This window comes from Vitis riparia, chromosome 16, assembly GCF_004353265.1.
Source record: "Vitis riparia cultivar Riparia Gloire de Montpellier isolate 1030 chromosome 16, EGFV_Vit.rip_1.0, whole genome shotgun sequence".
NCBI lineage: Eukaryota > Viridiplantae > Streptophyta > Magnoliopsida > Vitales > Vitaceae > Vitis > Vitis riparia.
The window spans coordinates 15,046,520-15,063,931 of NC_048446.1; the positions used below are offsets into that span (position 1 = coordinate 15,046,520).

The 17,412-nt window shown below is 28.5% G+C and overlaps 1 protein-coding gene across 2 annotated transcripts; it reads left to right on the plus strand.

The window, feature by feature from the left end:
* The first annotated feature begins 6,924 nt into the window (after positions 1-6,924).
* Positions 6,925-16,607, plus strand: LOC117933450 (protein TPX2). 2 transcript variants are annotated; one of them, XM_034854806.1, is made up of 17 exons: positions 6,925-7,712; positions 8,628-8,783; positions 10,256-10,397; positions 10,706-10,814; positions 11,396-11,446; positions 11,642-11,700; positions 11,815-11,893; positions 11,985-12,047; positions 12,173-12,223; positions 12,425-12,483; positions 12,772-12,850; positions 12,937-13,002; positions 13,127-13,189; positions 14,097-14,153; positions 14,260-14,304; positions 14,496-14,602; positions 16,275-16,607. In XM_034854806.1, exons 1-17 carry the CDS (start codon positions 7,541-7,543, stop codon positions 16,291-16,293), a joined length of 1,377 nt encoding a protein of 458 aa, XP_034710697.1. In that variant the 5' UTR covers positions 6,925-7,540; the 3' UTR covers positions 16,294-16,607. The 2 variants fall into 2 exon arrangements, with proteins under 2 accessions (XP_034710697.1, XP_034710698.1); XM_034854807.1 differs by lacking the exon at positions 11,396-11,446.
* The last annotated feature ends 805 nt before the right edge of the window (positions 16,608-17,412 follow it).

Consider the following 17,412-nt stretch of genomic DNA (forward strand, 5'->3'; position numbering starts at 1 on the left):
TGTTCAATCGATTCACTTACTGTTAGTATTTAATACATGACAGGTGACCGTTAAACCTCAACCACCTCTTGACTAATACTCATCCTGATAAGGTTCAACCTCAATCGATCAAATAAGCATTCTAGAAAAGAGAGAAGGTTTTTGCAGTCTTCAATCAATTAAGCTAAATAAGTCAATCAGTTTCTAAGCCAGTTCAACTAATTGAGCCGTTTTTAGCTCAACAACCATTTTTTTCAACTTAAAACCTTTTAAACAAGTTTGCAAAACATTTGACACAAGGTTTTAGTTGAAAATATGAAATCATCCAATTTAAAAAAATTTTAAAAAAAACTTTTAGATGATTTTGGTGTATAAGTAAAAAAAAAATGTAATACATGAAAAACCTAGTGTACAAACAACCTTACAAAGAGATTTAATGAAACTTAGGTCTTAAAAAACACATTCTTTAAGGTCTCCTTATTCTTATTGATTTCCTTTTAACTTGATTTTGTCTTTGCGATTGTCACTTTAAAAATCATCTCATCTAGTCACACTTAAATATAATCATTAGTTTCAAATCTTATTTTAATATCATCAAAATCGAGATTAAAAACCAAACCTTGGTTTCACAAGAAGATATGTTTTTATAACTTTACAACTTTACAACTTTTTTAACTTATGAAGATAATACATATAAATAATAGATTACAAAAAATTGTGTATAACCTTCTATAGTTTTTCTCTTTTACTTTATATCTTTCAAATAGCTTACAATTTCTCAAATGTATGTATTTCAGAAAAAATTCTCTTTTATACAATAAGCTAAGGTAGTGTTTGTTTTTTTAGTTAATTCTAAATAAAATTTAAACTAAATAATACTTAATAGTATTAAATATCAAATTGTTCATGTTTTTAAAATTTTATTTATATTAAGTATTGAGAAGTCAAGAAAAACAAACAATTACTTTTAGCATTGAGAAAAAGTTAAATATTTAAACTTATTTTATTCCGTCAAAAAATTTAAGAAATAAGTAATAAATTAAAAACAAGTAAAATAAATAAATAAAAAATAAAACAATATGCAATTTGAAAGCAAGCAAAAAGTTAAAAACATAAATAAACAACCCTTAAGATCTAATGATATCCGAAAAAAATTAAAATTTTATCCAAAAAAAACAAATGTATAAATGAATTTTTTATTTATATATTAGTCAATGTATTATTACATGTAGCTCATGATCTTAGGCGGATTATGTGTTTATATTACCCAAATTATCCTTCCTAGCCAAACAAAACTAAAACCATGTAGTAATCATTTTTGGGCCTAAGCCTAAGCCCAACATTGTTTTGGCTAAATATCAGGCTTTCTATTTTCTTAAACAATTTCAAGAATTGGGCTTTCTATAATTCTAAGCCCAATCCAATGTATTTGCTTTCATTGGCTGTTATTGCTACCTAACCCAATAAATTAGCAAATATAACTTTTTAGGCCCTAACTTATAATCTTTTCAAAATATGTTTGTTAAATTATTTTAAAATAAAAATAATTATATGTAGAAATAAAAATATCTTTTTAGAAAAACGTTATTTTTAATATATATATATATATATATTAAATTATATGTACTGATATCATTATCAATTTATTCATTTTTTCTATTTTTATTCTCATTATTAATAAATATTTAAATAAAATAAATAATTATTCCAATCCAAATATAAGAATGATAATCATTAAAATTCTTTAAAAATATAAATAAAAATAAAATATTCATTCTCATTGGTAAGTGACAATTGTGTTTTGTACCTATCTAAGCCCAGAAATTAAGTTTTTGTCCATATAAATTATATCATTGATGAGAATAATATAAAATATGAAGAGATCAATTACCCTTCAAAACTATTTTCTATTGTAATGTTTGACAAATTTTTTTATCTTAATTTTTTAAAATAATTATTCTAAAAATATATCATTTTTTTAAAAAAAAAAAATTGACATATTTTTAGTTATTTTTTATATACACAATTTTAAATATATATATTTTCCAAGATGTTTGATTTTTAAATAATAATAAAAATAATTTATTTTTAGTTTTTTGAAAAATTGTATATTTTTTCTAAATCACTAAATTATATTAAATTTTATTGAGATTTATAAAATGAATAAAATTTAAATTAATATTTTTATATATTTTTTTTCATAGTGAGCAAATGTCATTTTCGAAAAGATAAAAAATTCATATCCCTTTCTTAATTTTCATACTTTTTCTAGGAATTAGATGAACTTATATCATCAAAAACTTAATTTTTTGAGCCAAGAATCCAAAACATAATTGTCCCGTTCTTAATTCATAGGGTGACCGAAAACTACGTTAATAAACAAAGTTTAAAGGTTGTAGAGAATCGAGAAAATAAGGACCTTCACATGCATGAGTTTCGTACAAAGAAAAGGTGTCGTTGACTCTCTCCGTCAAATATGGAATCCGATGTCCTCATATAACCTAAAAGCATTTTTAATGCTTTATTTTTTTATTAGAAAAATATAAAATCTTCAGTACTATCTTAAAATAAGATCTTTAATCTCCAAATCTTCCATAAAAATTTTCAAAATAAAAACCTCTAAATCTTTGTATAAGATATCCGATTCTTCAATTTTTAATGAAAGTTTTCAATTCTTTAATAACAAATTTTAAATCTTTAAGGCTATTTTTAGTTGTTGAAAATTTTATAGGATTAAGTTTCTAACTCCTTAATATCTTAGTCATTATTAAAATTTACTTATAATTATTATATTTTTAAAAATTTTAAATTCATTTTATTTATTTTTTAAATCAATTAATTGAAAAAATAAAACAATTCTCATATTTATTAAATTTAAGTTATTTAACATATTTCCTATTTTTATTTAAAAAATAATCTATTTTTAACATAAATGTCTTTAATTATTTCAAATATATATATATATATATATATATCGATTATTTCTATAAAAAAAAAATTGAAGATATTTTTATCAAAATAAAATTAAAAAAAATGATGAAATATTAGATTTTCAAAATTGGGTTTTAATGAAACTTTTATTCATATAACCTTATTTGATTGAAAGACTATTCTTCTTTGATATGGGGCTTGAATGACTGACGCATGTCCTTATCCTATTTGACATGTGAATTTTAGGTGACAAAATTTGATGTCATAAGAGTCATATCATTGATGTGTGGCAAAAAATATATGTCGTAAAAATTTTAACCCTCTACGAATGGCCTCTTTAAGATTTGTTTACAAAAACAATTTAAGTATATTAAAGATTGAACATACACTTTCAATCTATGTCGTAAAAATTTCATTATTTTGTATCTTAATTCTGTTGCTTATACCCTCATCAAATGACCTATATTTGATCATACACTTTCAATGATTGATATGCAAAATTCAATGTCATAGTGCGCATCCACATTTTTCACTTGCATTCCCATTTGACGGTGAGACTCACTTTTTATTTATGAAAATTTGATTTAAAAAAAAAAAAACTTTGAGTTGTCATTTATTTTTGTTTTATTTTTTAAAGAGACAACAAAATAAGAAAGAAAACTCTGTGTTATCTATTGGGAAGGTATAGTAATGACACCCATCTAAGCCTGTATATGTACAATCACAATAACTAATTAAATGATACAAATAAATATACATGAAAATAATAATGAAATCAAATTACAAGAATGTACAAAATAAATGACAAAAGGATTATGCAAATTGATTTATTGAAATAATTATAAAAATTGATATTTCTGTTATAATTGTAGTAATGAATGTCACCACATTAATGTTAATTAAGTATTATTTATAACTTCCATTAATACTCATTAATGGAAGCCATTAGTGTTATTTATGAGTTTCATTAATATTCATTAATGAGAATATTAATGGAAGCCATTTGGAAAGCCTATAAAAGGGCTTCCCATCTCCTGTAATATACATCCCAAGAAAAAGAAAGAAATTTTCTTCCTCTCATTCTCTCTGTTTTTCATTCTCTCAATTTTCTCAACTCTCTTCTCTGATTTCTTCTTCCCTATTATATATCAACGTAAAATATATTTCATCTCTACTATTTTGATTTGCATTGTATTTGTCATTGTTTTACAACAATTTCAAAAAAATAGTTTTCAAGAGATCTTAAAGGATTTTATTAAAAATAATTTTGAATTAATGACTTCAATTTTTTTTATGAACAAGAAGGTTTTACTTTATTTCCAATAAATGATTTGATTCAACTTCATTTATATTAAATTTTCAAGAAAGTTATTTACACTTATTTTATCAAAATAATTTAATACAAAATTTCAATTGGGTAATAAAAATGATTTTTACTTGCTTTTACTAGAAAATAATATTTTTTTTACAATTTTATTTAAAAAAAGTATTTTAGTTTTTTTTCATTTAAGAAAAGTGATTTATACAAATTATTTAAAAAATATAACTTTATCTGTAAAAAAAAAAATAATTAAAAAAGACCTTTATTGCTTTATTTACAAAAATGTTAAAATTCAATCAAAGTTTATTAAGAAAATGACTTCTACAACTTTAATTTACAAAAATAACTCTCATCTTATTTTAAGGTTTGTTTGATATTTAATTTTGTACACAATGAGTATATATATATATATACATACAAATATTTACAGAAATTGATAAAAATAAAACCAAATAGTAGTGAAAAATAAAATATATACTTCAATAAACTTACAATAAGTTCAATGTTCCATTAACAGCGTTTTGAGTCTCACTTTATTTCATGAAATTTCATACTCTACGTGTCATAAATTTATAATCAACCAATAAAATTATAGAATGGGCTCATGCAAAAACAAAAATAATTCAAATTTCATATTAATTCACTAAAAATAAATTAATTTAATAATCCAAATCTCACAAACAATTATTATTCAAATTTCATATTAATTCACTAAAAACAAATTAATTCAAATTTCATATTAATTTAATAATCCAATTCTCATTAACAATTATTACTATTAAAATGAAAGCAAGAAAAAACAAAATGAGATAAAATGAAGCAAATAGTTATTTTTTTATTTTTATTTTTTGAGATCATGCAAAGAAGACTAAGGGTGAAGAGAAGGTGAGGGAAATCGCAGGAGGACAAAAGGGAGAAAGGAGTCGTCGGTCGATGGTGACGACTGGCCAGTGTTACGAGGGAATAGGGGAAGTATGGGAGGAGAGAGAATGAGGGAGTAGGTGGGAGGTAAGTGGAGAAGAGAGAAAAGAGAGGAGAGAGTCAAAAAGAAAATGAAGAAAAAAATATAATAATAATAATATTAATAAAAAAATATAATATATAGAATACTAAAAATTAAAAATTAAATAGTAAATTTATAAAAAAATATCATATATAATCAAAATTTAAATAAAATTAAATTTAAAATTAATATAAAAATAAAATTATGTTAAATTTTGAGGTTTATCCATAACATAGATGTCTTATTATTTTTTTTTATGAATTATTGTAAAATTAAAGGGAAAAGTAGTAATGTTATTAGAAAACAGTCTTTAAAATATTTCAAAAAACATCTTAATTATTGTTTTTGTTGGGAAGCTATTGTCATCCAATAAATTCAAGTATTTGGAAGCCAGCCCTTGATGAGCCAAGTGTCAACCCTGCCTCAATTTGAATTTTGCAGGAGCGTGTCTCCTCCCTGTTCTTCTCTACAAACGGACAAAACTCCTTCGTCTAATTTCCAACAAAAATATGAAACATCTGTTAAGGTTAACCGTGTAATTTCTTATTTCCTCGTTGGCTCCCAACTACGGAAACCGCCGATACTGCAGAGCCTTTGTCAGAGTTGCGCTCCCCGGAAAGCTAACTCTCTGTTCGCGGATAAAACAAATTTCCAAAAAAGGACAAACGCATCACACTTATTCCCTATATGCCAGCCTTGTTTTTATTCGGTTTAAATTTCAAATATTTTTAAATTACTAGGCCAAATCATTTGCCGTCCGACCTAGGTCAAGCCCCGTGGTTTTTTCCTCATAAAAATCAAAATTATAGTTTTTTTTTTTATTTTTATAAAAATAATATTACGATAAAAAATAACTTTAATTAATAAGTAAAAATAATTAAATTAAAATAATTAACTTCTTGCTCATCCATAAATTTTACTATTATTCAACCTATTTTTACTCTAATTATAATTTATAAGGATAAATATATTAATTTAATGATTTATAATTAATTTTATTAAATAATTTTAATACTTAAAATATAAATTAAATAATAAGTTTTAAAATAATAAAATTAAAATTAAAATCAATTTAAATAATTAAATAATAAATATTAAGTTTTACCTAACACTCATATTTTTTATTTTCCTTTAATGAAAGTATTAATATTATTATTTTGGTAATAAAATCAATAATATCATTGGAATTAGGATGCTTAGCCTAATTTAGGAAAAATCAATTACTTGATGGAAGGATTAAAAAAAAATAGTTGGCATGATTAATATTGTAAATTTAGTAATGGTAATGTTAGAAATAAATGCTTTAAAAGGATTAAATATTAAATTATTGTTTTTTATATTAATTCAATTTTTAATCTTAATTGTTTTAAAAGTGTCACGCTGTAATATTGAATTAGGAATTATCCAAAAAACCTAGACATATTTGTCATCGATGTTTGTAATGTTAAAATAAATTACAAATTAAATTAGAATTTTTATTTTTATTTTTTTTGCATTTTGTTTAAAAGGAAAACAAAATTCAGTTGCGTTTGCAAACGCAACCAAAAAAGGCCAGTTTTATCCAGAATTTCAAAAAAAAGAAAAATGTGAAAAAAAGGGGAGGGGCAAAACGGGGATAGAAAAAGAACAGCGGGGAAAGCGGGACCCATAGTTTCAAAATTCGGATGATCCGTCAGCTGACATTGTTCTCTCTCTCGGCTCTGCTCTTCTCTTGTTCGCGAAATTCACGCCGTTCTTCGCTGCTATAAGTCTCTTACCTCTCTCTGAAATTTTCTTATCTTCCCCTCTCATTTTCTCGAGAAAACGACCTTACACACAATCGCAGAAATATCACATCCTCTGGTTTCTTCTCCTGAAATATGAGAGTTTTTTCTCTCATTTTCTTGAGAAAAAACTAGAGAGGGAGAAGGAGATGGTCAAGGTCGCGTTGGCGTCTCTCTCTTTTCTTCGTTTGAGCCAGAGAACAAATATCCGGAGAGATTTCTCTCTCATTTTCCTCAGAAAAGATAAAGAAAAGAAACAGAGAAATCAATGATGGCTTTTGGTTTGGCGGTCTGATACAAGGAAATAGTTGTTTTCTTTCTTGTGTTATGAGGGAATGTGAAAGTGGCGGCCACTGGTTTTTTTCGCTTGGAGGAATAAACCAGACCGTTGTTTCTCATTTTATCCGAGAAAAAGCTAGAGAGAGAAAGAGAAGGGGAGAAACGGAGGAATTGATGGCGTTTTGTGATATTTTTATATGAAAGCAAACAACTGAGTCTTTCTTTTCATTTCTGAGGAGAACTGTCAACCGGAATTCTAAAGAGATGGATGACGCAATGACTGATGTTCCTGAAGTTCCATTTGAGGCTCAAGAAATTGATCTTGACTACGAGTTCGATGCTCCTCAGTTCTTTGATTTCACCCGGCCGGAATCGTCGGAAGAGGCTCAAGAAGCCGAGTGCTGGTTTGAATCTGCCGAAAGCTATTCGCCTTCGCGTAAGCATTTCAAGAACAAGTTCTTACGTTTAAAAGTTGATTTTTTTTTTTTCTTTCAATTATTTTGTCATTTTCTGTTGATGATTTTCAATGCATATTTAGACTTTACATTTGAATTTTCAGTTTTAATTCACGAAAGGTTGTAGGCTCAGTGAACAAAGAAGTTGAATTGGAGATTGTTAGGATAAGTGGCGGACGGGATTTGTGCGAGCAAATAATTTTTCATAGTTGGATGAATCTTTACCACCAACTTAGAAATTTTCAAATGGCATTAGGTCTTGGTAACATCTGTACGTATGCAATTGAATTGGTTCACAACATAAAAAAGAACAGACTTCATATTTTCACGGCTTAAGTTTTAGTTTTGATATGAATGAATTGGATATTACTTGGTGTAATTGTTAATAACTCTGTTTCCTTTTGTTAATAGGCTTCCTTCTTCCATTGATTTGGTTTTCATCATTCCCATTAAAATAAATAAATAAGATAATGAAGAGCCCGTTTGGTAGTGATTCTAGAAAACGTTTTTAATATTTTTAATACTTGAAAATTTTTATCATTCAAGTGTTAGAAACGCTATAAATACTTTCTAGAATTACTCCCAAATGCACTCGAAGACTACGAAGTTAAATTGGCAAATGCCTTTTTTTTTTTTTTTGGCCTCGCAATTTATTAATACTGAACTTCAAAGCTGTGGAAATTTGGATTATGTTTCCTATATCATGGGTTTGTAACATTCATCTTTTCCTTCTGGACTGGCTACTTTTCTCTTGATTTGTACTGTAATTATAAATATAATTAAGTGGAAAGTGCTATAGTCTTCAGTCTGGCTAAATTCATTGATCATCTGTTACAACAATTGATTTCTTGTGGAACTTTACCATGAACTCTTTATTTTTATTTTCAATCTTACAGCTTTTATAGTAGAGTTGTGTTGGAAAGAAGACAGTTCTTTGGAAAAGGAAAAGACCTATCCACAATGCAAAGATGTCAAAAATGTTAATCTAATCAACAATAACTCAGATACTGGCATGGACACTGAAACTTCTGCGTTGGATGAAAAAAACAGAGGTAGAATCTGGTCTGTTCACCCTAAATAGTTGTTAATATTTTAACATTCCAATGCCACTTCTGTTTTTTATTTTTATTTTTGATAGTATGCTATAAAAGTGCATACCCAGACAAAAAATATTTATGGTGCATTTTGATGGCAGAAAGAATGACTGATTGATACATAATTATGTATTTTCCTCCATGTTCTGTGCATTTTTAACATTAAATAGGTTTAGGGTTACAATCTTCAAACTTGGCTCCAATAAAAAAAAAGCCTATATTTTCATATGAAACATGGTTAAGTTGTAATCAATATTGTGATGTATTCAAGTTTGTGGAATCAATTGCAGTTGGTCTCAATACAACACAAAACCATTAAATTTTTGTCAAACCTCCCAAAGTTTACAGAATCTTGTCAAAACTCCTTTGGTGAAGGATAGAACATGTAGCCATACCATATATCTAGCTTTAACAGCCTCATTTTATAAGAAAAGAAAGGAGGGACTAGGTGGTTTATGTCGCCTATGCTCTTCTTTCCCCCCTTTTTCTTGATAGGAAAAAAAAACTTTTTAAACAGAGTTCATTCTTATATTGTATCAATAATTTACTTTTGAACCTTGGTGAAATTTATTCAATGTTCATGGGAAGATATTGCTTACTTCTCCATGATGTGATCCTTGATTAAACCTGATCTGTACATTTTGTTTTATATATTTATGCCAAAATTCAGCTCATTTTTTACTTAAAGAGTCTCAACAGATTTTTTTTTAGAAAAAGATAAAGTTGGGCACAATAATGATTTGGTAAAAACCTGCAGAAATTAGGTTGAAATTGATAGGCCAAAGGTGAAATCTCCAACCTCCAAATAGATAGTATGGGAAGTTTTTCAATCTTTACCACATAACACAAATGAGATTGGCAGGTATTTGCATGTTCATGATGCTATTCAACTTGAGAATGGTTTCCTCAAGCAACTTACTGTTGCATTTGGTCTGCGTCTTGGCTTGTATATGTTAACCAATATTCTAGGTCAAGCTAATAAGAAACCAAGCTCATGCTGTTGACATGCATTTTTAAAATAGAGGATGACTTTAAAGTTCTTGTACAACTATGTTGCATGACCTCAGAGTTTAAGTTTCTATGCAGCCAAACGTGCTATATATTTTTTGGCGATTAACATGCTTCATCTCTCTCTCTCTCTCTCTCTCTCTGTGCCCCAGTCTCTACCCCTTTCCTTCCTTTAAGTTTGGTATTTTGTTTGTTCTGATTGTTTCATCTCTGCACATTCAAAAGTTTCATATGTGTGTGTGTGCCTTCTGCAACTGGTAAACATTTCTTCTCTGTATAAAACCACATTACATGAACTTCAGCAAGAATTCTACAAGTGAATCTTTATAAGTTTCTTGTAGTCCTTCTATTATACCTGTTTCTCTATTTATGTAACTGGCTACTTGTTTGTACTTTTCTATGATTCAACCATGTGGCTAAAGATATTCCAAAAGCTAAAGCAAAATCCCTGTTCAAGTCCAAGTCATGCTTATCAAGAACTTCAACTTTCATGAAACCCACAGCAAGTCATTTGGCCAAACAAAATCAACTATGGGAATTTCATTCCAGTGAATTTATGAGAAGGTATGAGTTCTTTTCTTTAAAACTATATTGATTAATAATATTGGCTAGTCTTTAATTTAATCCTTAAATTTGTTATCCACAACATAAGTTATGGATAGGGTTAGAAATTTCTTCCAAAGATTAGTTAAATCATTTGTAATTCTTTTATTTGATCTCATAAAACATGTTTATGCCTTTTGAGATTCTAGTTTACCCTTTTAGTTAGGAGTTTTATGTCTGCTACTTCTGTCTTCCTTTTGTTCCCACTTTATTTATTTCCTTTCTCTGTTTTTCTTTTCTTCATTCATTTGTTCTTACTCAACTACTAGGTTGCGGACGCCATTACTCGGAATTGATGAGAAAGGTTCAAATAATCGTTCTATGATTGAAAACCAAGCTACAAAGAGGCAAAAGATTGAGGGAGGTTTCTTGCATAAGGTGCACTTTAATCCATATCTTTGTGTCTCTGATTTCTCTATATATGTATTTTTATGGTCATAAGTCTTGTATAAATTGTGTGAATAAAGATGTTGTCCACACATTGAACTTTCAAGTACATAAACATTATAGTTTGATGTACTTAAAACAACAATTGTCATTAATGTTGTTATATATAATACATTTGAAATCTTCAGTAGGTTATGTGCTTTCAGGAAGCAAATGCAGTGAATTCTAAAACTGAAAATTTCTAAAAGTTTTATATATATATATTTAGATTAGCTTTTGGAAATTGTCCTCGGTATTGCAAACAAAGAAATGGTTGGAACTGGAAGGAATTTAAGATTATAAATTTTTGAATTGCTATCTGCAACTTCAGTATGCTTTGATTTTTGACATTATGTCTTGTAGCTAGAACCAACATATCTCAGTCCACATGAAGGTTAAGTGTATGCATGCAAGATTTGGTAATGTTGAATTGCCATTTTTGTATCAGAATATTGGTCCGTATGACATTCAATAGATTCTTTCACTTCCTCATGCAGCACCATAATAATACTTTTTATGATCATGCAAAGCAGGTTTCACATTTGAAGCACCAAGCTTTTTTGGTACATAAGATACCTAAAAAGGTGAATATCTGCACCAAGAAGTACACACCAGTCTTGTAATGAATATTACCTTTTTATTTTGGATGTTCTATTGCTGATAGCCCATGTCTAATGTCCAGTTGTAGTTTACCTGACTTCTGTTACTCTTAACTTGAACTATTTAAGATTTTTATTTATCTGTGTATTTACTGAGCATTTCTTGGTTCGCTTCTGCAGGCAGTTACTATTCCAAGAGAGCCTGACCTAGAAACTGCACACAGGGCACAAAGACATAGGTATACTCTGTTCTTCTAAGATCTATTGATCTTTGTAGTCATATAACTTGAGAAAGGAATAGAAATATTTTACTAATAAGCTTTAGAGAAGATGTTGACTGTTTTGAATTTCAGATTGAAGAAAGATGCACTGTCAAATGAACCTGTGAAATCAAATGCTCGTTCCTTTAAAGCACGCCCCTTGAACAGAAAAGTTGGTACTTGCTATGAATAAAAATGAGTTCTTTTGAAAATTTTTGTTGATTAAGCTTAAAATGCTAAGACGTGTCTTCTGGGCTTTGCAGATTCTCGAGGCTCCTTCGTTACTCCTCACAAGAAGAAGCAGAACACCGTTGCCAGAGTTTAATGTAACATGTTATTTTGCTTGTGGATCTTTTTCTTTGGAGCACCTCATCATATGGTTTCTTGAAGGAAATAAGTCTGTTTCTCAATCCTCCTACTCATTATTTCCCTTTATTTTATTGGTTCTTAGGTGCTTCAACTGAAGTCATCACAAGGGATTCCGAAACATACATCTGATCATGTAGGTTAACTAAGCACTTCTTTACCAAATCCATATTTGGAACTGGATAAAACATTTTTGAAATTTGATTCTTCTAAGTTATGCCATTTTCTAAGATATTTGTTCTGTATGTTTTTGCAGTGCCACTCTTAATAGTGGTAATATCCTTAAGAGATTTTTAATGTTTCCAATTGTTGGAAGATAATAATATTTTTATTTCAGGGAGTGAACCCACCTAACTCTAGTTCTATTTCACAAAATCCAACCATAGACTCCAAAAGGTAATGCATCTGGGCTTTTAACTTTTGTCAGTTTCAATTCAAACTTGAAATTCCTCTTCTACAGTTTCCTTATGTATTCTGTTCTATTCTTCATTTTAATGTTTTAGCTTCTTGAGCTTTCATATTTTGTCAAAGATCCAAAATCTTCTTATCTCATGAAGTAAACAGTCATATATAGACTTTGCATGTTAAACTTTACCAACATCATTTGTTCTCATATTCAAAATTTCTTTGTTTATCAAGTTGGTTATGGTTGCTTTCTTCAATGATTATATCATCCTTGTGCAGACCAGACACCGTTAATGCCTCAAAGCAGGAGATTTGTGATATAGTTCACAAAGTCAGAGTTTACCCTCTGAAGAAGAAGGTATTTTACCATCAACATTTCTAGGCCTTCTGTTTAGTTTGTATTGTTAGCAGTTCCCTGATCAGGAGCCGTAGTATTTGATATAGATATTTTCAAGCAAATTGGGCCTTGGTGTCTTCCGCAATATCAAACAAGAAGCCATAGTACCTGTGGTAATTCCTTGAAAACAAATTTTATGCTTTTTAATACTATTACTTCATTATTCGGGGTAGTTTATATTTTTTCTTTTGGCCTCTTCTTGTGTTTTCTTAACATGTTGCTTGCATTGCTTCACAGGAATTCAAGTTTCCAACTGATGATGGGCTTCCACATGATCCTCCAATAGAACTATTTAGTAAGGTAGGATACAAATTGAGCTGAGCAAGTTCTATTTATTCCTTAAGGTTATGTTTGGTTGGTGGGATAAGATAGGATAGGATTTATATATCCTAGGATATCATATCCAAGGATACGATTTCTAATGGGATATGATATCCTTAGATATACATATTTTATGGATATAATATTTTAAAATAACATATCTAATGGGATATGCTATATTATATTATATTTATATTTAATTTGTGAGATGAATAAAAAATAATATGAAATATATATTATTTTTCCACGTTTAAAATAAAAATTATATTACTTTCAAATATTTTATATTTAAAAAAAATGAAATTTCATTTATATTTAACAATATTTATCATTAAAATATTTAAACTTTACAAATATTTTTTATTTTATGTTATTTAATATATAAAAATAATTTATATATCATACATTAATATTATTTTATAAATATTTTTTTATTTTTTCTTTTTTAATTGTAAATTTAATTTATAATAAATTTTTTATTATTTTATAAAATAAATGTATTTAAAATAAAAAATTGATAAAAAGATAAATTTTTTATGCATGGGATATGTATATCCCATATCTTACCATGAGATTAATATATCCCATATGAAATGGATGAAAAATAGAGGGTGGATAATATATCCTACCACTTTTCCTATCCCATGTTTGGTTAAACATAAGATATGATAAGTGATAAGATAACTTATCCTATTCCATCACTAACCAAACATAGGATAGGATATACTATATCATATCCCATGCTATATCCGGCCAACCAAACATAGTCTAAGAGTGGATCTACAATCTTTTTACTAGAAGTATTTCTCTGCATTTTTGTAAACCTTATCTCACGATATTTATCACAACTCTTATTTGGTATCTTCTTTTTTAATATGGTTGTCAGCTCTCTCTGAAGTCTGAAGTGAAGTCTTCCCAGCCAAAAATGCTCCATCCCAATAAGGTTTTGTTTAGGAAAATTGAAAAATATCAGTTGTGGAGCACAGAAGCTTTGTTTTGTTTATACTTATATTCTTATTAACTCTGAATGCATTCATTGTTTGAATAAGGGCTCAAAAGAGAATGCACCAGGTCCCTTCCATCAAGAACATGGGGTATGTAACTGTGAGAACTTTTACTATGTTCCAGTTTAATTTTTATGTTACCTCTGGTTTCAATAGTTTCTAAGCATTTAAAACCAATGGTAAGGTTTTTAAGACTAGAACCATTTTAATATTTCGAGTGACAGTTCAATTCTTACTCCTTTTTATGTAATGGCTCATAACCTCAAGAATCCAACTTGTAGATGATAAATGTGGTTAAAGAAAATCCACAGAGGTCATGGGGGAATCAGAATCAATGTGGAACTGGCATGAGGATTCCCAAATTTGAAACCTGGACAAACGTTAACAGGTAGAACCTTATGCATTGTGGTCTAAATTGGTTCTTCTCTTTTATTTTACTTTCTGACATTACCTGAAACTCTTAGTAGCCTTTTGTTTTGAATATATTCAAAATCTGTATTTAATGTCTAGTGAAGTACAAAAAGATGTTGAACATATACAGACTGCATTAAGTTTCCAATTTCCTGACTAAAACTCTATGATGTCCTTTCTATTGTGTTAAAACTTTTAAGTAGGTGAATTTCAGTGTAGTATTATCCTGATATCCAAAATTTGACCTAGGTTCGAAATCATTACCACTAAACCTAATTCTGATGTCAATTAGATAACTATTTTCTAAAGACTATTTGGTTTTTGGACAATTTGAGGAAAAACATGAGAGAAAGAAAATAAAAAAGAAAAATGGAAGGAAAATAAAAAATGGGTATAAAATAAATCAATTATTTTTGCATGGTTCTTTAAATTGATTTCCCTTATTTTCATCTTCCATTTAAATATTACATAATTTGAAGATATATAAGTTTTAAACTACTTCTAATTATATTTGACTTTTTTTTTCATAATTTTTATACTAAAACCAAATATGAGAAAATTATTTTCTTTAACATTTTTTTCTTTTCTTAATGCTTTCCTAGAAAATTTGAGGAAATATGCGGAAAAAAAAAAAGAAAATAGAGAGGACAAGTAAAAAAGAATGGAAAAAATGAAGAAAAATTAAAAATAAATTTGTGTCATTTCAAACCCATTTAACTTATTTTAACTTTTCTGTATAATATTAAATTATTTAAAAATACATAAACTAATTTAGTTATATTTTATTTTCTTTCATATTTTCTGTAGTAAACCCAAACATGAGAAAATTATTTTCCTTAAACGTGTTTTTTTTCTTATCTTTTCTTAGTATTTTTCTAAGATCAAACATAGCTAAAGGTTTAAGCTGCTACGTAGTGGGCTAATAATGTATATCAAAATCATTTAGACTTTGGATATTAAAAGTTATGCCATTAAACATTGCTCATGAAATTTATTTGTTGTGGTTTCTTTGCATTTATTGGGAAATGTTAAAATCTAGATAGGAAATCTGATCTCCGCAAACATACTGCTGATTACTTTCAGATGCAAAAAGAAGAGTCTCTGAAATGGTAGGGCACACTATGCCGGAAGTATTCTAGTATCTACAGTGATAATGAGTTCCCTTACATTGTTTCCAGTTCTCACAATCTGATAAACTACTTGATAGAAAGGAAAAAATTTTGTCACTCTTTTGCAGTGTCTAAATCTATTTGGAATGTGTTGGCATGCACTTGGCATATGATAAAATACCTTGCAAATTAATATATTATATAAAATTTATGTGATAAGAGTCCACACTTAAAGAGTCTTGCAATTACATGTGATGATGCTTTGAAGCATCCTTCAATTTTCATACATAATATCTTTTTGGGTCCATCTACAGTATTGAACGGTACTTTCTTTCGGTAGGTACCGAAAAGGCACCACCAATTATGTGGTGCCACGTATATATTTTCAAGTTTCATGATTCTTACCTTAGTCTTATTTGTTTGTGTCTTTGCACTTCAGTCCTATTCATTTGGACTTCAGTAAGTACCACTGCGGTACCTTAGCATTTTCTATCTTTTTGTCTTTGATGTATTTAACCTGACCAAAAAAAATTATTACAGGAGCTTAGACATCCACTGAGAATAAATGAGGTCAAAGTTATGGAACTCACATGTGAACTACTGCAGTTTATGGATGGTGGGCAGTTCCTGCATTTGTGGATGTAAGTTTTACACCCCTGTGATTGAGTCTGTTCTTGGGACTAAAGATTGTGCTATTTGTAAGTGTTAATCCCGAAATCATAGGGCATCCCTTTATAAAAAATTTGAAAGATCGAAGTTGTACAGCTTTCAAGCTTTCAAAACTTCAGCCTTTTCTCGGTTTCATTAGGCAGCAATAATGGAAAATTTCCTTCAAATTCATGCAGATAAGGGACATTATTCAACATATCAAAATGATTTGGACTGTTTCAAAGACTTCTTCATTGGACTCTTTCATTAACTGATCTAAATATCAACTAATCCACCACATTTTTTTCTTGATAAAAGGATAGTTTCTGTATTCATTTATTCTTTCATTCTCTTCCCATATTGTTAACAAAGGGTAAATTTTTTTGCATGGATCTCTTGAATGACTCACAAGTCCAATACTATATACATCCAATTGTACAATGTAAAAATCTGAATCCATTGGCTATTTCAGATTAAAGATCATTTACCATTTAGCATATTAGTCAAAACTTATTAGAAATTGGAAATTGATATTCGAAATATTTGGATGTGAATTACTTATCCCTTGGTCTATTAGTGAACTATCATTGAAAGAGTCTACGGAGACAAAGATGAGTTGTAAAGAACATAGAGGAATATGGATTGTATATGGACGGTAGTTGGAGTTGATGACTCTCCTAGGGTTCTCTTATCTCAGATCCGTGGGGAAGATGATCAAGTTGACCCTTGGGAATAGCTTGATGCATGGGAGTTAGTCATGCTCGAAGTCGTTACTTTAATTGCAAGGAAAGGGATGTCGAAAGCAAGGATAGTGACTAACATAAAGTTGTAACAAGGTAACATTACTGAAAGGTATGATTGGATCACCTTCTTTTCAGGGATAGCTAGTAAAATTGTTTAATTAACAAACCAATACGTTATTTGTGAGTTCAACCATTCCTCAGACCGAGCCAAGGCACCCACTATATATCATAACAACCATGTTTCCCAATTGATCAGAAGAGGTTGTCCGCATTCTTTTACAAGAGTG